Source organism: Panulirus ornatus, chromosome 2 (genome assembly GCF_036320965.1).
Source record: "Panulirus ornatus isolate Po-2019 chromosome 2, ASM3632096v1, whole genome shotgun sequence".
In the NCBI taxonomy this organism is placed as follows: domain Eukaryota; kingdom Metazoa; phylum Arthropoda; class Malacostraca; order Decapoda; family Palinuridae; genus Panulirus; species Panulirus ornatus.
Genome location: NC_092225.1, coordinates 75,765,923 through 75,787,145, shown reverse-complemented (window position 1 = coordinate 75,787,145; position 21,223 = coordinate 75,765,923). Strand labels below are relative to the sequence as shown.

At 39.3% G+C, this 21,223-nt stretch overlaps 1 protein-coding gene across 1 annotated transcript in view; it reads left to right on the top strand.

Annotated features, from left to right (window-relative positions):
* Positions 1–21,223, top strand: part of LOC139757294 (uncharacterized) — a 517,589-nt gene that overhangs the window by 100,635 nt on the left and 395,731 nt on the right. Inside the window, exons 7-8 of the mRNA XM_071677667.1 lie at positions 20,462–20,578; positions 20,776–20,887. Coding sequence (XP_071533768.1) covers positions 20,462–20,578; positions 20,776–20,887 — 229 coding nt within the window. The remainder of the gene's footprint in view (positions 1–20,461; positions 20,579–20,775; positions 20,888–21,223) is intronic.

The following is a 21,223-nucleotide window of genomic DNA, read 5'->3' as shown; positions in this document are numbered from 1 at the left end:
ATTCGTCTGAAAGGGCTTGGGAAGTGAGTCAGTTGTTGTTCACTGATGATACAGTGCTGTTAGCTGATTCGTCTGAGAAACTACAGAAGTTGGTGACTGAGTTTGGTAAAGTGTGTGAAAGAAGAAAGCTGAGAGTAGATGTGAATAAGAGCAAGGTTATTAGGTTCAGTAGGGTTGAGGGGCAAATTAATTGGGATGTAAATTTGAATGGAGAAAAACTGGAGGAAGTGAAGTGCTTTAGATGTATGGGAGTGAACTTAGCAGCATATGGAACCATGGAAGCAGAAGTGAGTCACAGGGTGGGGGAGGGGACAAAGGTTCTGGGAGCGTTGAAAAATGTGTGGAAGGCGAGAACGTTATCTCAGAGAGCAAAAATGGGTATGTTTGAAGGATTAGTGGTTCCAGCAATGTTACATGGTTGTGAGGCATGGGCTATAGATAGGGTTGTGCAGAGGAGGGTGGATGTTTTGGAAAAGAAGTGTTTAAGGATAATATGTGGTGTGAGGTGGTTTGATCGAGTAAGTAATGAAAGGGTATGAGGTATGTGTGGTAATAAAAGGAGTGTGGTTGAGAGAGCAGAGGAAGGTGTGTTGAAATGGTTAGAACACATGGAGAGAATGAGTGAAGAAAGATTGACAAAGAAGATATATGTGTCAGAGGTGGAGGGAACGAGGAGAAGTGGGAGACCAAGTTGGAAGTGGAAGGATGGAGTGAAAAAGATTTTGAGTGATCGGGGCCTGAACATACAGGAGGGTGAAAGGAGTGCAAGGAAGAGAGAGAATTGGAATGATGTGGTATACCGGGGTAGACATGCTGTCGATGGATTGAACCAGGGCATGTGAAGCATTTGGGGTAAACCATGGAAAGGTCTGTGGGGCCTGGATGTGGAAAGGGAACTGTGGTTTCGGTGCATTACACATGACAGCTAGACCGAACTTGAAGGTCTGGGTTCTGCATGAGAAACAGGTGCTTCCTAATGCTTCCACTGGTCCTGAAAAGCATCTCATGCAAGTGGTAGGGAGACCACCTAAGGTGGAAAAAGCAGTACAATTCCATAATCATTTGCTCCCTTCCACTGAGGTATTTACAGTCCATCAAAGGAGTCTCCCACTTATTCCTGTTGTATTCTCTAATTACTTTAAATGGATACTTGTTGTGAGGTGAGTGATCCTCTAGATAGATTTTTACGTATCTAGTTTTTTGCCTGTTTCAGGGTTGCATACCGATGAGAGCACATTTTTCATGAGTTTTCTAGGAAAGTACTTGAGCTGCTGATTATGCGTTAGATTTAGAGGAACAAGCAAGTGATGAAGAACCTGGATTACTTGATGATGATATGTCTTCTTCTCATGTGGAGAGTGATGTTATGGACACTGACTTGTTGTAGCATTGAAAGTTGGCCAAGATGAGGCAGAAGAAAGTGTTTTATCAAATATTACTAGCACCTGCCTGACCATGACAGCACTTTATCTGATTAGTGCAGCTGGTAATTTTATGGACTTTTATCGTTTATTGTTATGTAAGAAAGATATCTGTGGATCACTTTGATTATAATGAGAAAAAATTTATTATGTATGAAATATTATAATGATAATCAGTAATCAGTGTTTAGGTGCAGGTAGAATGAATGACAAAATATATTCAGTGGCAACGCACTTGACACTCAGGCTTTACTCACACACTTTTTAGTGTGTTGTACTGAGACATCAGCAAAACTTTAATGCATTAGTAGAGTGAAAGTAGTGGATGAAACACTTCTGAAGTGATTGTTATCATCGTTAGAAGCAGTGAAAAGTTTTTATCGAGGATGTAAGGCATGTGTACGTGTAGGAAGAGAGGAAAGTGATTGGTTCTCAGTGAATGTAGGTTTGCGGCATGGGTGTATGATGTCTCCATGGTTGTTTGATTTGTATATGGATGGGGTTGTTAGGGAGGTGAATGCAAGAGTTTTGGAAAGAGGGGCAAGTATGCAGTCTGTTGTGGATGAGAGAGCTTGGGAAGTGAGTCAGTTGTTGTTCGCTGATGATACAGCGCTGGTGGCTGATTCATGTTAGAAACTGCAGAAGCTGGTGACGGAGTTTGGTAAGGTGTGTGAAAGAAGAAAGTTGAGAGTAAATGTGAATAAGAGCAAGGTTATTAGGTACAGTAGGGTTGAGGGTCAAGTCAATTGGGAGGTAAGTTTGAATGGAGAAAAACTAGAGGAAGTGAAGTGTTTTAGATATCTGGGAGTGGATTTGGCAGCGGATGGAACCATGGAAGCGGAAGTGAATCATAGGGTGGGGAAGGGGGCGAAAGTTCTGGGAGCCTTGAAGAATGTGTGGAAGTCGAGAACATTATCTCGGAAAGCAAAAATGGGTATGTTTGAAGGAATAGTGGTCCCAACAATGTTGTATGGTTGCGAGGCGTGGGCTATGGATAGAGTTGTGCGGAGGAGGGTGGATGTGCTTGAGATGAGATGTTTGAGGACAATATGTGGTGTGAGGTGGTTTGATCGAGTAAGTAATGTAATGGTAAGAGAGATGTGTGGTAATAAAAAGAGCGTGGTTGAGAGAGCAGAAGAGGGTGTATTGAAATGTTTGGTCACATGGAGAGAATGAATGAGGAAAGATTGACCAAGAGGATATATGTGTCTGAGGTGGAGGGAACGAGGAGAAGTGGGAGACCAAATTTTAGGTGGAAAGATGGAGTGAAAAAGATTTTGAGTGATCGAGGCCTGAACATGCAGGAGGGTGAAAGGCGTGCAAGGAATAGAGTGAATTGGAACGATGTGGTATACCGGGGTTGACGTGCTGTCAGTGGATTGAACCAGGGCATGTGAAGCGTCTAGGGTAAACCATGGAAAGTTGTGTTTGGCCTGGATGTGGAAAGGGAGCTATGGTTTCGGTGCATTATTACATGACAGCTAAAGACTGAGTGTGAACGAATGTGGCCTTTATTGTCTTTTCCTAGCACAACCTCGCACACATGAGGGGGGAGGGGGTTGTAATTTCATGTGTGGCGAGGTGGCGATGGGAATGAATAAAGGCAGACTATGAATTATGTGCATGTGTATGTATGTATATGTCTGTGTGTGTGTGTATATATATGTATACGTTGAGATGTATAGTTATGTATATTTTGCGTGTGTGGACGTGTATGTATGTACATGTGTATGTGGGTGGGTTGGGCCATTCTTTCGTCTGTTTCCTTGTGCTACCTCGCTAACGCAGGAGACAGCAACAAAGCAAAATAAATATAAATAAAATTAAATAAATAAATGAAATTAAAAGGTTAATGAATTTTTTTTGAACAACTTGAGTTATTTATATTGAGATTTCGAAAGGAAAACTTCATTAGCTTTAAATGGTAAAGATTCATCTTCTTTACCATCCTCAGTGTTAAATGCATTCTATAGTCCAGGAACATACAGTCCACCCATACTTTTATTTTGTCTAAAATGAACATGACATTGCACATGACATCCTTTCCCAGATTCCTTGTTTTCTCATTTAGGTAGTTTTTCATTGCAAGCAGTCATCCATCTGCTCGTTGATTATTTTTTTCCTGTGTTTTAGAGACCACACTTATCAGGGAGACTACTATGTGGTTTATTGTAACTTCCAGTCTTTATTTTGTAAAGGTAGGTATGATATCCACCCTCTTCCATTCTCTTGGCATTATACCTTCATCCAGCAGTTCAAGCAGCTTGTCAAGCATATCAGTCCACTTTGGTAGTGAGGTACCAGTGAGACACAAGCTGCTCATCAGGATCAAATTCTCAGCACTTCAATAGTTGTCTTCCTTAGGAGAAATTTTTTCCTGAGGAAGACAGCAGATAAGATTTTGAAAATTGAATCCTGATTAGCTGCTCTTACCTCATTTTTACCGTACTACATATCTGTCAGAATGAACAGCATTCATTTGCACACTTTTTAAACACATACAGAGAAACTTTATCAGGATCATAAACCTTTTATCTACCAAGGCTCTTTAGGAATCTTAGTATTTCTTTTCTAGCAGTTTTGTTGCTCTAAGACTCTATCTCCTTTCTGTCTCAGTGATGGTGGGGCTTTACTGTCTTCCATTTTGAAAGCAGTTTTAAACTTGTCAATATTCTCCTTATATATCATTGCAAAATCCACTACAACTCTTCTCTCTGACTGCCTGAGCCTGATAAGCTTCCTTTTACTGATAAGTTGATGGAAAAGTTCTGCAGTATATCCAACTTTGTCCACAGTTCCCTTTCAAAGTTTCTTTGCTCTACCTTTCTTATGTTTGTGTGGACACCCCTTACTGTCATAAACCCTTCAAATACTAGCTTGCTGTAGTGTGGCCTATATTTCCTTTGCATTGCATCCAATAGCTCTTGTTTTTTTACATCTGTCATTGCACTGTATCAACTTCTTTTTTAAGCTTCCCTCTTCATTCACAGTTGAAGATATTCATATTTTTGCTCCAATGTAGATGTCACAGAACCTTCCATAATGGTGATATTTGTCATGGCTAAAAAATTTCAAGTTTATGCCCTCAAAGAAATTGTTTAGCACTGTGCATTTTCCTTGTGTGTGTGTGTATTGAAAAGAATGTATTTATTTGCTTATGTGTATGAGATGATTTACATATGAGTTTGTATTTATAAGGGTATGTGAAAAGAAATGTAGATGGATGGACAGACAAAATTTGACAGCTTATTAGAGCTCAGATATATAGGTAAGTACACAAACATTCAATCACAAATCGATAGAGACACACATGTACTTATTTACTTAGGTTTTAAACAGAAAATAGAGAAAGAGCAAGGCTGAAAGAAGGAAAGAAGGGTGAAGTGAGCTTTTATAAACAATAATATGTACAAGGTACACTGTATCTCCCAAGACTTGACAGTAAGAAATAACATCTAGATGTATCATTAAGCAGAAAGAGGGTATCAGGTTTATGAGTGCACATGAGGAACAGGCTCTTCTGGTTGTTATGAAACTGCTTCACTCTAGATAACATCACAGTATTTATTTCTTGGCTGAAGCAATTATACCGTTTAGTATTCTGTAAGATATTATATTATTTTTCAAGGTACTTATTGATTTACTGTAAGTGTATTTCATTTGTATGTATACCTGTTCATTATCATGCCTAGGACACCATGATTACCAATATTATCCATTTCTGTAATTTCCTAATTGATGTATGGTTTCAGAATTAGCATTTCTTGTTAGATAGGAAACTGCAGAAAAGTGAGTTAATAATAACAGTTTTAGGAGGGCAAGAATGTTGTCGTAATTCAACTCCATGAGGTTCAAATATCATGGGTGTTGGGCTGCAGAGTTGGGGTAAGGTTTGGTGTTGTTTAGCCAGTTCTTTGGTGTCATAAGGTGGCACTAGACGTTGCCTCTCTGGCCACATTCCTCTCAGTGAAAATATTATACAAGAAAAAGCTGTTGTGAAGATATGTTCATTACTATTTCGATGTTGCATCGAAAATTTCTGCTCATTTCATAGCTTTGACCAAGAAAAATAGAAAAAAGAAATAGTGTATTATAAATTTATGAGATTCATAGCTATATTGTTCTGTTTTTGTTAAGTTGCCTACTTGAAAAAGAGACATTGGGCAAAAGTTCCCAAGTGTGCTGCTGAACAAATTTTATTGTGCCCATTTCTGTAGTTGGTTGTTTGTATTGACATTATGGAACCTTGTATTCATTGAAACATGGTTAGTGTTTGTTTTTCATATTTAATGTATGCAAGAACAACAGTTACACTGGAAATGCTGGAATTGAGCAAACTGGTTTAACTAGGAGAGTATCAGAAAAAGCATTTCAATAAACTTTTTATGATGTATGAGATAAGAGAATTTGGTGATTCCCTTGGGAGAGTTGGAAGTGTAGATAATCTGACAAGTGTCTCAAAAAATCATGTTTTGCAGTTTCCAAACCAGTCTACTCCTGTTATTAAGAGAGTGTATAGTGAAAGTAACTTTAAAAGAGCTTTGCTTTGGAATAAGGGACCACAGGAGATTAGAGGAGAAAAAGCTATACACAGTGAGAGGTTTTCTGGATGGTATTCTTCACCGCCAAGTCCTCAGCTTCCCGTAAACATGGACATGAGAACTAATGCGCGCACTAAGTCACATATTGTACATCATACTGCTTTGGGCTCCACAGGTACTGTTGCCTTGCCTGTCAAATCAGTTTACTATAAGCCCCATGGCTATGTTGTATGGCCATCAAGAGTGCCTGTTTCATCCATTTCATTTGAGCCTATTGAGAAATATCCGATAGATGTTGATTCTCTGGCAAACAAAACAGAATTCTATGGTGTGGAATGTCAGGATATCAGACGAGGCATATCAAACAGGGGTAACTTGAAGTTAGATGAATTTTCCTCTCCAGTATTACCTGCAGTACATCAGCATCAACAGATTAGGCAAAATGATAAGCAAGATGAGGAGTTGCAGTTTGCTGGATTTTTCCCTCTTGAGGGAATTATATACCCATCCCTCTCACACAGGGCTACAATGAACCATTCTAGCAAACCAGAATTTTCTGGTTCACCATATCCATTATCACAGTCATTGAATAACCTCTCTGAACTTGAGTCTTATAATGGAAATGCATTGTGTCATTCAGATTCTCCATTACCATCATATGCAAGCATGTGTCCAGGCAACAGACAGGGAAGTCCTGGGATATCTTACCCATACCCACAGCCGTTGACAAACACTGAACTTGCCTATGTTTCACAGAATAAAAATGTTCAGTCATTGGGATATTCTCCAACATTATGTACAGCCAGTCAACCAAACACGGTAGCAGGAAGTCCTAGCTTACACTACCAGTCCCCACAACAAACAAGGAAAAGTCATCCATTTTATGCTTGTGTAGGTGAAACTAAACCATCGGTGATATATTCTCCTACACAGTATACAGGTCCTTATTCCCAAACCAGACCACATGATCCTGAGATTTTTTGTCACTTATCTCAACAGCCAGGTGAAACTCAGCCTGTCTTCAGCTCCTGCAAGAGAAGTGATGAATTCTATCAGTCATCATTAGATCATATTCATCAAAGTTCAGTTCCATGTGAACCTTCCGTTTCATATGTAAAACCAAGAAGTCCACAACAGCATAATGAAATTCCAAACCAAGCAGTGCCTGGTTGGACTTCTCAGAGACAAACACCCCCAGTACCCATTATTCAGCTTGCATCATCATGCAGTACTACAGATGATTTTCCGAGTAGTGTTTCAAGTCTTCCTTCCAGTTCATGCATGTGTTCTCAATGTATGGACAGAGGTTCACCTCCTAGTCCACAGAAGAGCCCTAGAAAGAACTGGTCTTTACGTAAGTTTTTGTTAGACCGGATGCTGGCCTCCAGTCCACACTCAAGTATGAGCTCCACTGCAAGTCTGGGTTCCAGAGGATCTGCAGATATGTAGGTTTGACTTTTGAAGTCCCTGTATGCCTTGTATATCATTGCCCACAAAGCATTCTTAGCTCAGTATTAGATAATGAACCTGATTTCATAGGGAATTCCTCTTCGTTGACAGAATTCCTCTTTGTGTTAGAATAAGAATTTTTTAAGCCTTGTGGTAAGCTAAGAACATGTGTGCATGAAATTATTATCAAGTTTGATTTTGGAGAGCACATATAATAAACAATCTGTCTGTCTATATCTTTAATGCCCATTCTCTCCAGGAACTCGCATCAAGGGGGTGGCCATGGCAAAAACATCACTTATCCCTGTCCTTACATACCTTCTGTGCATATACCATTCCATGCTTTCATCCACCATTTCTCTCCCAACTGTACTCTTCCACTCTATTTCTCTGTCACAAGTGGTCCTTCTCTTACACCAACTCCTTTTAGCATGCTATCGTACAGTCTCTTTTTAAACTTCCCTCCTTGCATTCTTTCCTCATGTCCAAACCACCTTGATGTATTATGTTTCACCCACTTTCCCACTCCATAATTCATTCTGTATTCCCGGCCATACCGAAGCTGTCATACACCCCCTCATTACTTTATTCATCTCTTTTAGTCATACCATATGCTTCTCTCAAATAATTCATTTAAACAGCCAAGATTCTTGACCTCTGTGGCTCATCCCATGTCCATTTCTGCTATCCCTTAATCCTTTCTTCACATCCATTCGTATGCCTCGACCATTATTTAATAAGGGACCCAGTGATTCTTTTCCTTTTTCAACTCTTTCCCATATCTCTCATATCACCAAACTTACCCCAGATAGCCTCCAAATGCTTAAATTCTATCTCGTCTCCCAGTATTCTTCCCCATATTTACAACACATTTTTTCTACGCTTTCTGCTTTCACTCCATAGAGCTTTGTAGAATCTATACTTTTACTCAGTTTCCTTCCAAACACTATTACTTTACTTATACTTGCATTTACCTTCAGTTGTCTATGCTTGCACGCATCATAAAACACTTACAGCCTTTTACTCCTGTTCACTCAGCAAACAACACAGTATCACCCATAAACAGGATTGTCAGTAGCCACCATATCTCACATCCGCATTGCATCCCCACACCTTTTTCCTTAGTTTTGCTTTTATGTCTCTTATTGATCCCTCCATATATATGTTAAAAAGCCACACTTACCTCACACAGACCTGCCTCACACCCACATGTGTACCAAAACTTTCACTTTCACTTAATTCTTCAGCTACTCTTACACATGCATTTACTCCTCTTTTGAAAGCTTTCACAACATACAAAAGTTGTACACCTACCCCAATTATCATTAACACATCCCATAAAGCATTCCACTTGACTCTGTTATACACTCTCTCCAGAGTTATAAAAGCTCATATAACTATTATATACTCTCTCCAGAGCTATAAAAGCTGCCTGTAGCTTCATACCTTTTGCAAGATGCTTTTCCACAGCCAATCTCATTGCAAAGATCTGATCCACATATAATTATATACAAAACTAAGTATTGTATATCAGCTCTGCTGTTACTAAGAATAACTTTACAAAAGTCTGTATTGACTGACATATTTGCCTTCTAACATGTTGCGTTGTTCTGTTTCATGACTTTTTGCTGACTAAGAAACAGGTTTCTCTTGTAGATGCCTGTTAGCTCTTCTCAGATGTTATCTAAGCTGAGCTTACTTATGGAGTTTGAAAACTTCGTGGCATACTTGTTGAGCTAGCTAATTGTTAAAATGCTTCAGCTTTGCCTTACACTGCATGGTGTAAGTTTGACCATAGAGTAACAGTGTGGCCATTGAATTATTGAAAAAGTTTGCTTATTTTCCAGTAAGACAGATGAGTGGCATGTAATCATATGCTGAAAACATATTTAAGTTAGCTAGCAGAAGCATATAACTTGACTTAGGTTTATTAGTTTCGAAAAATTCGTCTAATGCTTGTTAACGTAGGTGTTAATGAAAATTTCATAGCTGCTTTACATAAACAAGCATCAGTTTGGTAAGTGTATCAGCTCTTTAGGCTCAGGCAGCATCAGATGCAGTTGGGCACAGTTTAACATTAAGATTGCTTTCCTGAAAAAGGTACTTTTAAATGAGTTGGCTCTAAGCGCATCCATTTTTTTACCTTATGAAGCTATGTGAAATTCTTATTGTGTTCTGTGGAATCTAACTCAGAATTGTTTTCTGTAATGAAAAACAACAACAAGCAACAGGTGGCTGGAAATGTGTTCATTATGAATACTTAGACATCTAGTTGGAAATGAGATGTTTGAGGACAATATTGTGGTGTGAGGTGGTTTGATCGAGTAAGTAATTAAAGGGTAAGAGAGATGTTTGGAAATAAGAAAGTTTGGTTGAGAGAGTAGAAGAGGGTGTGTTGAAGTGGTTGGGACATATGGAGAGAATGAGTGAGGAGAGATTGACAAAGAGGATATATTTGTCAGAGGTTGAGAGAACAAGGAGAAGCGGGAGACCAAGTTGGAGGTGGAAGGAGAGAGTGAAACCGATTTTGAGCTGTCGGGTCCTGAATATACAGGAGGGTGAGAGGTGTGCAAGGAACAGAGTGAATTGAAACGATGTGGTATACTGGGGTTGATGTGCTGTCAGTAGACTGAATCAGGGCATGTGAAGCATCTGGGGTAAACCATTGGAAAGGCCTGTGGGGCCTGGATGTGGATAGGGATTTGAGGTTTCGGTGCATTACACATGATAACTAGACTGAGTGTGGATGAATGTGGCCTTTTTATGTGTTTTCCTGGCGCTATCTCGTTGAAGCAGGGGGTAGCAATGCTGTTTCCTTTGTCAGTCTTTCCTCACTCATTCTCTCCATATGTCCAAACCATTTCAACAGACCCTTGTGTGCTCTCTCTGTTACACTCTTTTTATTTCCACGCATCTCTCTTACCCTTTCATTACTTACTCGATCAAATCACCTCACACCACATATTGTCCTCAGAATCATTTCATTTCCATCACATCCACCCTCCTCCATACAACCCTATCCATAGCCCATGCTAACGTTCTCTCCTTCCACACATTTTTCATCACTCCCAGAACCTTCGCTCCTTCCCCCACCCTGTGACTCGCTTCTGCTTCCATGGTTCCATTTGCTGCTAAGTCCACTCCCAGATATCTAAAACACTTTACTTCCTCCAGTTTTTCTTCATTCAAACTTACATCCCAATTAACTTGTCCCTCAGCCCACTGAACTTAATAATCTTGCTCTTATTCTTATTTACTCTCAACTTTCTCCTTTCACACATTTTTCCAAACTCAGTCACCAACTTCTGCAGTTCCCCCTCAAATCAGCCACCAGTGCTGTATCATTGGTGAACAACAACTGACTCACTTTCCAGGCCCTCTTATCCCAACAGGCTGCATATTTGCCCCTCTTCAAAACTCTTGCATTTATCTCCCTAACCACCCCTTCCATAAACAAATTAAACAACCATGGGGACATTGCACACCCTTGCTGCAGACTGATCTTCACTGGGAGCCAATCACTCTCCTCTCTTCTTACTCGTACTCATGTCATACATCCTTGGTAAAAACTTTCCACTACCTCTGGCAGCTTACCTCCCGCACCATCTACTCTTAACACCTTCCACAAAGCATCTCTATCAATCGTATCATATGCCTTCTCCATATCCATAAATGCTACATACAAATCCATCTGTTTTTCTAAGTATTTCTCACACAAAGAAACAAAACTAAGTATGATATTGCTTTATCGCCTAGATATACTAGAATGTGCCATCCCTAGGTGAGAGGAAAACACCTCCACCTAGAGAGAAAAGTTGGTTTAATTACTACATGCAGTGGAACACTTTTTTTAGATAGAATAATCAAACATCTAGTTATGGTCAAGGATGGGCACCTGGTTCTCACAGCCCTTCTTGAAGAAAAAAACAATGCTAGACAAGGCCCTTAGTCCTTTCATGTATTATAAGTGAAAAATATTTATTTGAAATGAAACACCGGTACAGGTAATACAAATATTATTTAATAGTATGTAATACAAGTAACTACAATAGTACTTTACTTTCCCTTCAAGAAAACCAGCATTTCAAAATGGCTGTCACTGAACCCTGATCTTTTCAGCTCAAGAACATATTTCCCCAAAGAGACGAGCTGCTTTATGACAGCACTGGAAGGGATAGGCATATTAAACGTTAGGAACAAATCCTTCAATGCCGGGTTTGAGAACGAGTATTTCTTGATGATTAAGGGTTTCACAGGCCTCTCGCTGAGAAATGTTTGCATCAGCTTTGTTTCAGTTTCTTTGCTTTTTGCCCCACACTCGTAGAGAGCCCCAAAGTCTTCATCCTGGTCATTCTCATCCTCACTTGCTACTGGGCTCCTTGCCAGAGTCTGTCAGAATCTTCTCCACCATAATTACCATCTGCTTCTTCATCTTGACTCTGATCTCCTTGATATCATACATGACATTGTCCTCCAGCAGTCTCTCCCAGCCCAATTTGAACTGAGGGTTTAGTGCAGCTGCCAGGAGGAAGCCCATGTCCTCAGAAAGGCGACCAAACCTGCTTTTTATGCCAGTCTAGACAGCAACTACTGGTGGCTGACACATATTGACATCAGTGCTTTCCTTCAGCTCCTTCAACATTTTGAGAGAGATGGCCAAGGTGGGCAGAAGTGCCCCATAGCTGTCCTCCCGTTGCATGATGTCCAATGCCTTACAGACTGGTTGCATCACCTCAAGATACTCTTTAAAGAAGCAAATATCAGCTGAAAGAAAAACTGAATATTTTAGTCCTGTACTAAGATTTTTTAGTTTTTAAATAATTTTTTACCTTTAAGTTTTAACATTAATACCTGTTCAAAAGAAAAGTGAAATTAGATAAAAAAGTAAAGTAAGAAGTCACTCAAGAAGAAACAAAGGTACCCCAAGAATGTTGCATATCCATTGTAGTCCATAAAGCTTCTCCCTGTCTCGAAAGATGTTGACCAGACGAGACTCCCTGTCATGTACGGAGCTCCATCTCTAAATGGTGGAGACCATCAGCAGCATCCCCATCTTGGTCTTGATGGTGTCTGAGGCATGTGAACTTGTTGCCTGCTTGTTCCACAGCTCCGTAGCTCTACCAAAAGCAGGCCAGTACATCTTCCTGTAGAATGGTGAGTTCTTCAAGGCCTTGTCAGCGTCAAAGGTGGTCACTAGGTTCATGATGTGGTTGGAGCACCTTGTGTGCTTTAGGAGGATGTATTCAGAATCTTTTGTGGAACCAGCTGAAAATTTTAAATTTATTCAGTTATTATGTTTGAGTGAAAATACAATACTTTGCATGACCTGTAAAAAGAGGAAGAAATCAAGAGATAACCAGTAGTCCCTGTTTACCTTCCAATACCAATGCCAGATCCTTAACCTGAATGATGTCCGCATCATTGGTCCACCCCACACCTTCTTCCTCCTGGACCTCCTCAGGCACCTCCTCATTCATTTTCCAAAGGCACTACACAATGAAACACAATTAACATACTTTTTAATTCATTGTTATAGAAAATATGAAAAATGTAAATGATTAGAAAAGTAAAGGAATGTGAACAATGAAATTTAAGACAAAATCTGTTTTAAGTACTTAAATGCCTTGACAAAGTTGCTGCCATTGTCAGTAGTAGTCCTGCAGACCTATGACTCAGTTGTGAAGTAGAAGTGCACCTCATACATCTTCTTAAGGATGTTGAAGGTGTGTTTTCCAGTAAGTCATCTACACGCTAAAACTGACTTCTGCATGAGAAGGGTTTCGTGGTCAATCCAGTGTACAGTCATCCTCATAAATAACCTGAAATGAAATGGATTATGGAATTCTTTGAATTGATTCTGTGATTCAGGTGAAATGTATTCTCTCTATATGAAATTTTCAATTTTGTTTTAAGATCATTGTAATGAATTAATTGATATAAATCACTGTTTATTACTGTTCTTTATAATTGAAGTAAAGGTAATTTGATGAGAATTTAAGCATACCTGTAGGCACATGTCTAAACATCTGCTGTAGTTGAGACCCACTGTACAGAGTTGAGGATGTCCCTTGGGGGCTGCCTCTTCTTGTCAGACCTTGAAAAGTTTATTAAAATTTATTAAAATACTTCCCAAGTATTCCCTGCATATTGTAAAAGGTGACTAAATGAGAAGGGAGCGAGGGGCTGAAAATCCTCCCCTCCTGTTTTTTAATTTTCCAAAAGAAGGAACAGAAAAGGGTGCCGAGTGAGGATATTCCCTCTAAGGCTCAGTCCTCTGTTCTTAACACTACCTCGTTAATGCGGGAAATGGCAAATGTGTATGAAAAAAAATTATTAATACTAATGGTTTTCAGTATATATTTATGTCACTCGAAACCTATGTTTAACATCAATAACTAGAAGATGCATTTGCAGATGCTTGTATCAATATGCCTGCGAGGGTAAAATAGCCAAAACAGACATACACGTCTTTGATATGCCCGGTAAGCATCTTCCTAAATAGTATGTGTTGACCAGAAACACTGGTGTTGGTAATCCTTTAAAGATTCAGAGTCAACAATGTCGAGTGGCAACATGTTGTCCACAAAGAAAGTGATTGAATAATAAAAAAAATACAGATTCATTATGGTTCATCGTAATTTACTGACATAGAAACTTTTAGATAAAGTTGAAAGAGTGTTAATTGAATTTACTGACCTCTTCAAAGAGAGCCTTGGTGACTCTAGACAGTCGTCATGGTCTGTATTGTCGGCTGAACGATGGTTCTCAGCCTTTTGTCGCTGAGGCACTCCAGACCTTGACCACTTCCTCCTTTTCTGGATCGCCACCCTGTCCTTGATGACCGGTCGAACTGGTTCTGGACGTGAGAGTGGCCTCTGGAGACATGTTGTTTAAGGTTTTTTGGCCCTTGTTGCTTATTGAGAGTAAGTTCTCATTCAACAGTTACAGCAAGCACTTACATTCCAGGTACTGCTCACTCTTTGGGGCCATGTATTCAGAATATTTGCTCAGGTATGGCCAAGGGTTACCGGGTTCAGTTTTTCTGCAAGGAGCTCCAGTTGCTTGACTAAAGGTTGAAGCACTGACAACACTTGATTCTCCTTTGCCTTCAGGCATTTAACCACATTCCATTTCAGTCTGTCTCTTTCTGAGTCTTCTTGACAATAAGAGATATCACTTTTCTCCAAATAATCTTTAGTCACACCAAAATTATGTAAAAAGACCAAGATTATTTGAAAAGATATTGTATGAAAGATTACTGTATTGAGTTGAGTTTGTTATACTTTTAAGTTTATTATGGTGAAAGCCTGAAAATGAGAAAAAAAAGGGAGAAAATAAAGGACAGAAGAAAGCATAACTTGTGATATGCTTGTACCATAATCCTTAAGACTTTTTTGAATAGTGTTCCCAGACTCTGCGTGCATCAGGTTATACCTTGAGTGAAAAGTCATCTTTGGTGAAGCTGTAGAATTGTTTGTTTAGTCAAGGAACTTCTCACTTCAAAGAAGTTCTTTGTCTGAACTACTGATTGTAGTGCAGTCTTAAAGCTTCAGCAGCCCCTCTTGTACATACTTATGAGTACCTCTTCAGGGCTAGCACATAGTGTTCACCATTTGACTTGCATGTTGAGAAATGTGATGTTTTTCCTGACCACCTCTCTTCATCCTGTCACCTGTATTGCTTGTTTTATCATGCTTTTTTCAGCAGCTATTCCACTGGCTTAGTTCTCTATTCCACAGTGTCTGCAAAAAATTTTTTCCATATCTTCACACATTTTAGTACTTTGTCATCTCGTCTTTGGTCTTTGTTCATCCTTTACTCACTCATCCCCTTCATTGTCCACACCCTATTCAGCTTTTTCATACGTGTTTCTATTACTAGCACACCTCTCTCTTACCTTAATATTTTTTATTCAGTCAACCTTCTTTACACCACATACTGTTCTCAAACATTTAATTTCTAACACATTTACCCTATCCTTCACATATTTATTTAAGGCTCATGCCTCACATCCATAATAGCACCAACAGGACTACCATACCATTAAACATACACACATTTGCCGTCAAAAACAATGACCTTTCTTTCTACCATTCCTCAGTGCACCTAAGACCTTTGATCCCTCACGTATGACTCACTTCAGCTCCTGTGGTTCCATTCATTGCCATATCTATTCCTAAGTATCTACAACTCTTTACTTCCTCCAAGGTCTCTTCATTCCAACTCCCTTTTATTGCTAAACCCTTTAACCTTGCTTTTGTTCACTTGTACTCTCAATTGTCTCCTTAAACACAAACCCTAACTCAGAAACTAGTTTCTACAGTTTCTCACACATCTGTTACCAGCACTGTATCATCAGCAAACACAAACTCTCACACCTCCCAGGATCCCCCACTCCCAGTAGACAGCATACCTGCTCCTCTTTCCACATACTTACACAAATACCTACTTCTTTTTGAAGCTCCTGCAGCACTCAGGAAGCTGGTCATATCCAGTGGTTGGAACCACAGGTCAAAGTGTTGTAATGTGTGTGTGTGTGTGCCTTTGTGCAGAGAGTGCAAGGCAATTAAGTAAGTGCTTAGTGTCTTTTTTATGTAAGTTGCATCGAAGGCATGAATGGTATAGGAATATGTTGAAAGGTTTGTAGTTTTGTAGTGGTGGTTGATGCCCAGATCATGACCAGGATAGTGTGACTTATGTTTGTCTGGGGATTGTGGTTTCTGATGGGTGTATGACTGGTGGGCTGGAGCTTAAGACCAAGTTAGGGGGTCATTTGTGTAGTGTGTTTTGGTTATTTCAGTGTGTATGATTTTTGCCTGTGCTATATTTGTTGGATGAGGGGATCTGTGGGTAGAGGTTATTAAAATGTGAGGCAGGGATAAACTTTTTATTTTTACTTGGGGTTGGTGGTTAGTTATAGAGTGGCAAGGGCAGGTGGGGTCTATTGCAGCTGCACAGAATTGAGTGCTGAGTATGTTGAAGTAGGACTGTATTGTGATCTTTGTTTTTTTGTGAAAGTGTTGAGTGTTTTTTGTTGGTAGACAGCCAACAGTTGTCCTGAGTACACCATTCTGTGTTTCTTGCAGCTTTGTTATATTTACTTTTGAAGGGGTGGAAGATCAGACAGTTGAGGCATAGTTTATAGAAGAGCTGATGAATTGCTTATGTAGGATGTTGAGGGATTTTGTTTTTCAAATCTGGTGCCAGTTAGTGTTCTGAGGGCATTTAATTTGTTACTTTTGTTTTGATTTTTGTGGATGGTGAGTGTGTGTCGTTTGTGATGCCTAGAATAGTGTTTTGTCCATTCAAGGTGACTGGAGGTTGTGAGCTGGATTCATGTTTGTCTTGAGTAAAGAGAGTGATTGAAGACTTCCTTGGAGATATAGACATTCTGTCTGGGTGAGCTGTTGTTCCAGTTGTGTAATGTAATGCATGTTTGATGATGCTATGTGATGTCAGGGTATTTTAATGTGATTGTGAGGATGCATGCATCTGAAGGACCTTCATGTTGAGGCTTGCCTGAGGTAGTTGAAGTGTTTTAAGAGTGAGGCCATTGTGAATGACTGTGGAATGGCAGCTGGGTATGGAATTGACCAACCACCTTTTGTCATTGTTGTGTAAGTTGATATCAAGTAATTTTTTGTGAGGATGTGTTGGTGGCAGCTTCCAATGATTTGTTGATGTCTGTTACCACTAGTTCTGTTTGGGAAGGGAGTTGTGGCTAGTTGAATCTATCTAGCATATGTTGTGTGAGATCAGTTTGTTGGGTGGTGTTAGAGTGTTTGGGTCTGAGAATGGGATGTTTTGTTTAATTTTTATTGTGGTTCATTTATTTTGAGAGTATGGATACTGAGGGTAGATGTGATATTGGGTGGTAGAAGGAGGTTTGGAGGGTTTTAGGGTTGGGATAATGTTGGCTAGTTCCCAGATGTTATGGATTTTTTTTTTATTTTGTGCAGCCAGGAGTAGTTGAATGTATCAGTAAATGCTAGAATTACAAATGTGCCTTAGTGTTTTATGTCACAGATTGATATGTTATTAGGGCCAGTAGCAGGAAAGTTCTTTGAGTTTTAATTGCTTTTATGTGTCAGTAGGAGTAAAGAGTGGGTGGGCAGTTGTTTCTGGATGGATTTTGTGTTGGTTTTTCATGCTTTTTCTGTTTTAGGGTGGGGTTGGTTTGTGGCTGATTTTTTTAGTAGTGGCTCATGAATATGTTTGTGTCTTATTTGGGAGAAGGAATTTGATTGGAATGGGTTAGGAGTTCTTATGATTTGTGGCTGGGCTGGTGCAGTGCGACTAAATTTTCTTTAATATACACCAGAGTTTGTTGCCTTAGGTCTTGTGATTCACAGTGTAGGAGAGGGAGTGCCATATTTCAGTTTGACATTCAGTGATTAGGTTAGTGATGGCATTATTTGGAGTTTAGATTTGTTCTCAGATTTCTGTTGATGGTGAGCAGTTGTGTCTGAGCTGGTTTCTTTGCTTTATGAAGCGTGTAATTTTTTGGGAGAAGTTTGAGTTATATTTTAGTGCCATTGTGGTATGTGCTCTTTGCATCCTTGTTTGAAGATGTTGATGAAGTGTCAGATTGCATGGTATAGGGAGAAATTGACTATGCTGAAGTTCTGGAGCTTTTCCATGTGTGTAAAGGGCGGCCAGTCTGTTTTCTTGTAGTTAATTTTTTTGTGGTTGTGATGATTAGGGGAGCTAGATGGAGTGTTCTCAGAATGGGCAAGTGGTCAGAAGATGATTTGTCATAGGTGTTCTGGTTGGTCAGTGCCTTGTGTGTAGTGCTGATGAGCAGAATGTGATGTCTAGCAAGATGGGCTGTTGGAGGCGGTGGGTTGAGAGTCTGGAGTGCTGGTTGCATGGGCATTACTTACAGAGAAGGGACACAAGTGACTGGGAGTGTACAAGAGAAAGCAGGAGGAGGTCAAGAGGGTGTGGGGGCTGAAACAGGAGGCAAATGAGAGTTCAGGTAAGTGAGTATCAGCAAACTTCAAGGAAAATAAAAAGGTATTTTGGTAGGAGGTTAATAATGTGAGAATAACAAGTGAACAAATGGAAACACATTTAAAAGGTCAAATAGAGAGGTGGTAACAGGCAAAGATGAGGTTAAGAGGAGATAGAATTTGTACTTGGAAGGATTGTTGAATATGTTTGATGATAGAGAGACAGATGTGAGATGTTTGGATTGAGTAGGTACATGAAGTGAGTCATGGAAAGTGGTTTGTTGAAAAGATAGTTGATGAAAACCTTGCACAAGATGGAATGTGGCAAGGCAGCACAGTGATTGATATTGCAGTTGTTGATTGCTTAGTTGGCATTTTCAGTGTATATATGCTCATGGTAAGGTGTCTGAGGATTGGCAGAATTCCTGTATAGGGCCATTGTATGAATACAAGGGGGAAAAGGTGAAAGTTTGAATTATAAAGACAAATTTCTTGAGTATACTTGGTAAATTGTATTGGAAAGTGGCACTTGAGGTGTTGCCATGAACAGAACATCAGATTGAGGAGAAACATTGTGGCTTTAGGAGAATCATTGTAAATAAAAGTAAGGTTATAAAGAAAAGTGAGTTAAGCAGGGCATTTTTTTTTTCTTTGACTGCATGGAGAGAACATGAAGAAAGTGGAGTGTTTTAGGTACCTGAGAGTAGATGTGACAGCAGATAAAACTTTTGAAACTGAAGTTAGCCATGGGATGGGAGGGGGGGCTAAAGTCATGGGTGCAAGGAGTGTGTGGAAAGATGGGAGAGGGGGCTGAAGCCCTGGGTGCAAGGAGTGTGTGGATAGAAAGGTCAGGGTCTATGAGATAAAGATAGGTATGTTTTACAGTATAGTAGTCTGCATGGTTTTGTATGTGTGTAAGGCATGGGCCCTTGATCAAAAATGATAGAAGATGGATATATTGAAATTGAGATATTTGAGGACATGTGATGTGTGGAAGGTTAATTGATTAAGGAATGATAGGGTTAGAGAAAGAGGTATGGTAGTAAGAAAGATATGGTTTAAAGAGCTGAAGAATATTTGCTTGAAATATTTTGGACATATTGATAGTGAGTGAGAAGAGGCTAACTAAGAGGGTATGTGCATAAAAAGTGGAGGGCACAAGGAGAAGAGGAAGACAGTTGAAATGAAGATTGAAGGAAGGAGTGAAAGGTGTTTTGAAGGGTCAGGACCAGAACATCAAGGAAGATTTGAGGTATGCAAGAGATAGAGTGAATTTGAGGAGTGTGTTAAGCAAGGGATAGTAGGCTGTCAAATGGGCTGAATCAGGGCATATAAAGTAGTCAAGGGAAGCCGTAGAAAGATCTAATGGGGCTTGACTGTGGATAGGAGGTTCTGGTTTTGGTGCATTGTACATCACAGCTACAGAGTTGATGTGAACAAATGAGGCCATCTCTTTGTCTGTTCCTGGTGCTATCTCATTTTGTAGGAAATGGTGAACATGTGTGAAAATAATGAGAACTAAAACTCTTCCGTTTAACTGTTCTTCAGTATCTAAAAGGATTAAGCCTAGATTGAAGATGAGTGAGTGGCCTTCATTCCATGTATGGTTGAACTCGTAGCTCAGTGACCAGTGTCAGGATAAGATTGTATTTTTTGAGTCAGAAACTTGTTTCTATACCTAGTTAGGATGAGCCAAGAAAGTGCTTGGTGCCACACTGGCTTCTTGTTTCCTTTTTTTGGACAAATGTTGCCTGTATTGATCTTGATGGACAAAGAGAGGGAATGAAGGGTTTTATGCCATATTTTGGAAGGCTTAGGCTGTGACAGAATTAAAAACTATTGCAGTCACTAATCATCTGAATTCAGTTAGTTTCAGTAAAGATAGGTCCCACTTGAAAAAATTTCTTAGGAATTGCCCAAAAGAAAATTTGTATGTGCGCTTTGAGCATATATCCTTGGTTTTCCCAATATAGTCATGGATTTTTGTATCATAATCAAAATCTGCTTCCTTTTATATTCAGTTTAATTTCATTTGTAGTATGAAACAATTTATTTGTCTAGTGCTGGTAATGATATTTTCATGTTTCTTTTCTTACAGACCAACTGTAAAAGATCTCCTTAACCATGAGTTCTTTCAAGAAGACACGGGCATCAAGTTGGATTTGGGAAACAAAGAAGAAGCAATAGCCTCTGACCTAGGAAAAGTTGTTCTAAGGTTGGAACAAATAAAGAAATGTTTTGGACTAGATGTGTTTTCATAATGTTTTAGAATTTCTAGAACTTCCATAATGTGAATGCACTAGTGAACTTTAGTATTACATGTAAAATTATTTCAGAACAAAATGAATATATGGGTTTTTTTTATTAGTTGTTTTCATGTTGCATTTTATTTGATAGTTTTTCTGTGAACAGGTTACGAGTTGTTGATGCAAAGAAAAGGAAAGATAAGCATAAAGAGAATGAGGCCATCCAGTTTGACTTCGACATTGGAAATGACAATCCAGACATGATTGCTGAAGGAATGGTGTGTATCTTTCTCCTCAGTGTTGGAATGAATAACAAGATTGGTATGGGCTTGAAGTGAATTTGTGAAATGCATTTGAGTTAAAATAAACATTCATATCTATATTGCAGAAATATGCAGAATAACTTTTTCTCCCTGTGTAATCATGGTGATTTGCAAAGCATAGAAGTGAGGCTGTACGTCTTTCATTTCACTTAGTAGAACACTGAATAATCTTTCCATCTTTTAAGAAAAAAAAAATTGGTCTTTTTGATGTATTCAAGGTATTCTTGTGGATTAAGGATTGATCTGGTTCTTCCAGTTTTTGAAGTTTTACTTGTACTTTTTTTCATTTAT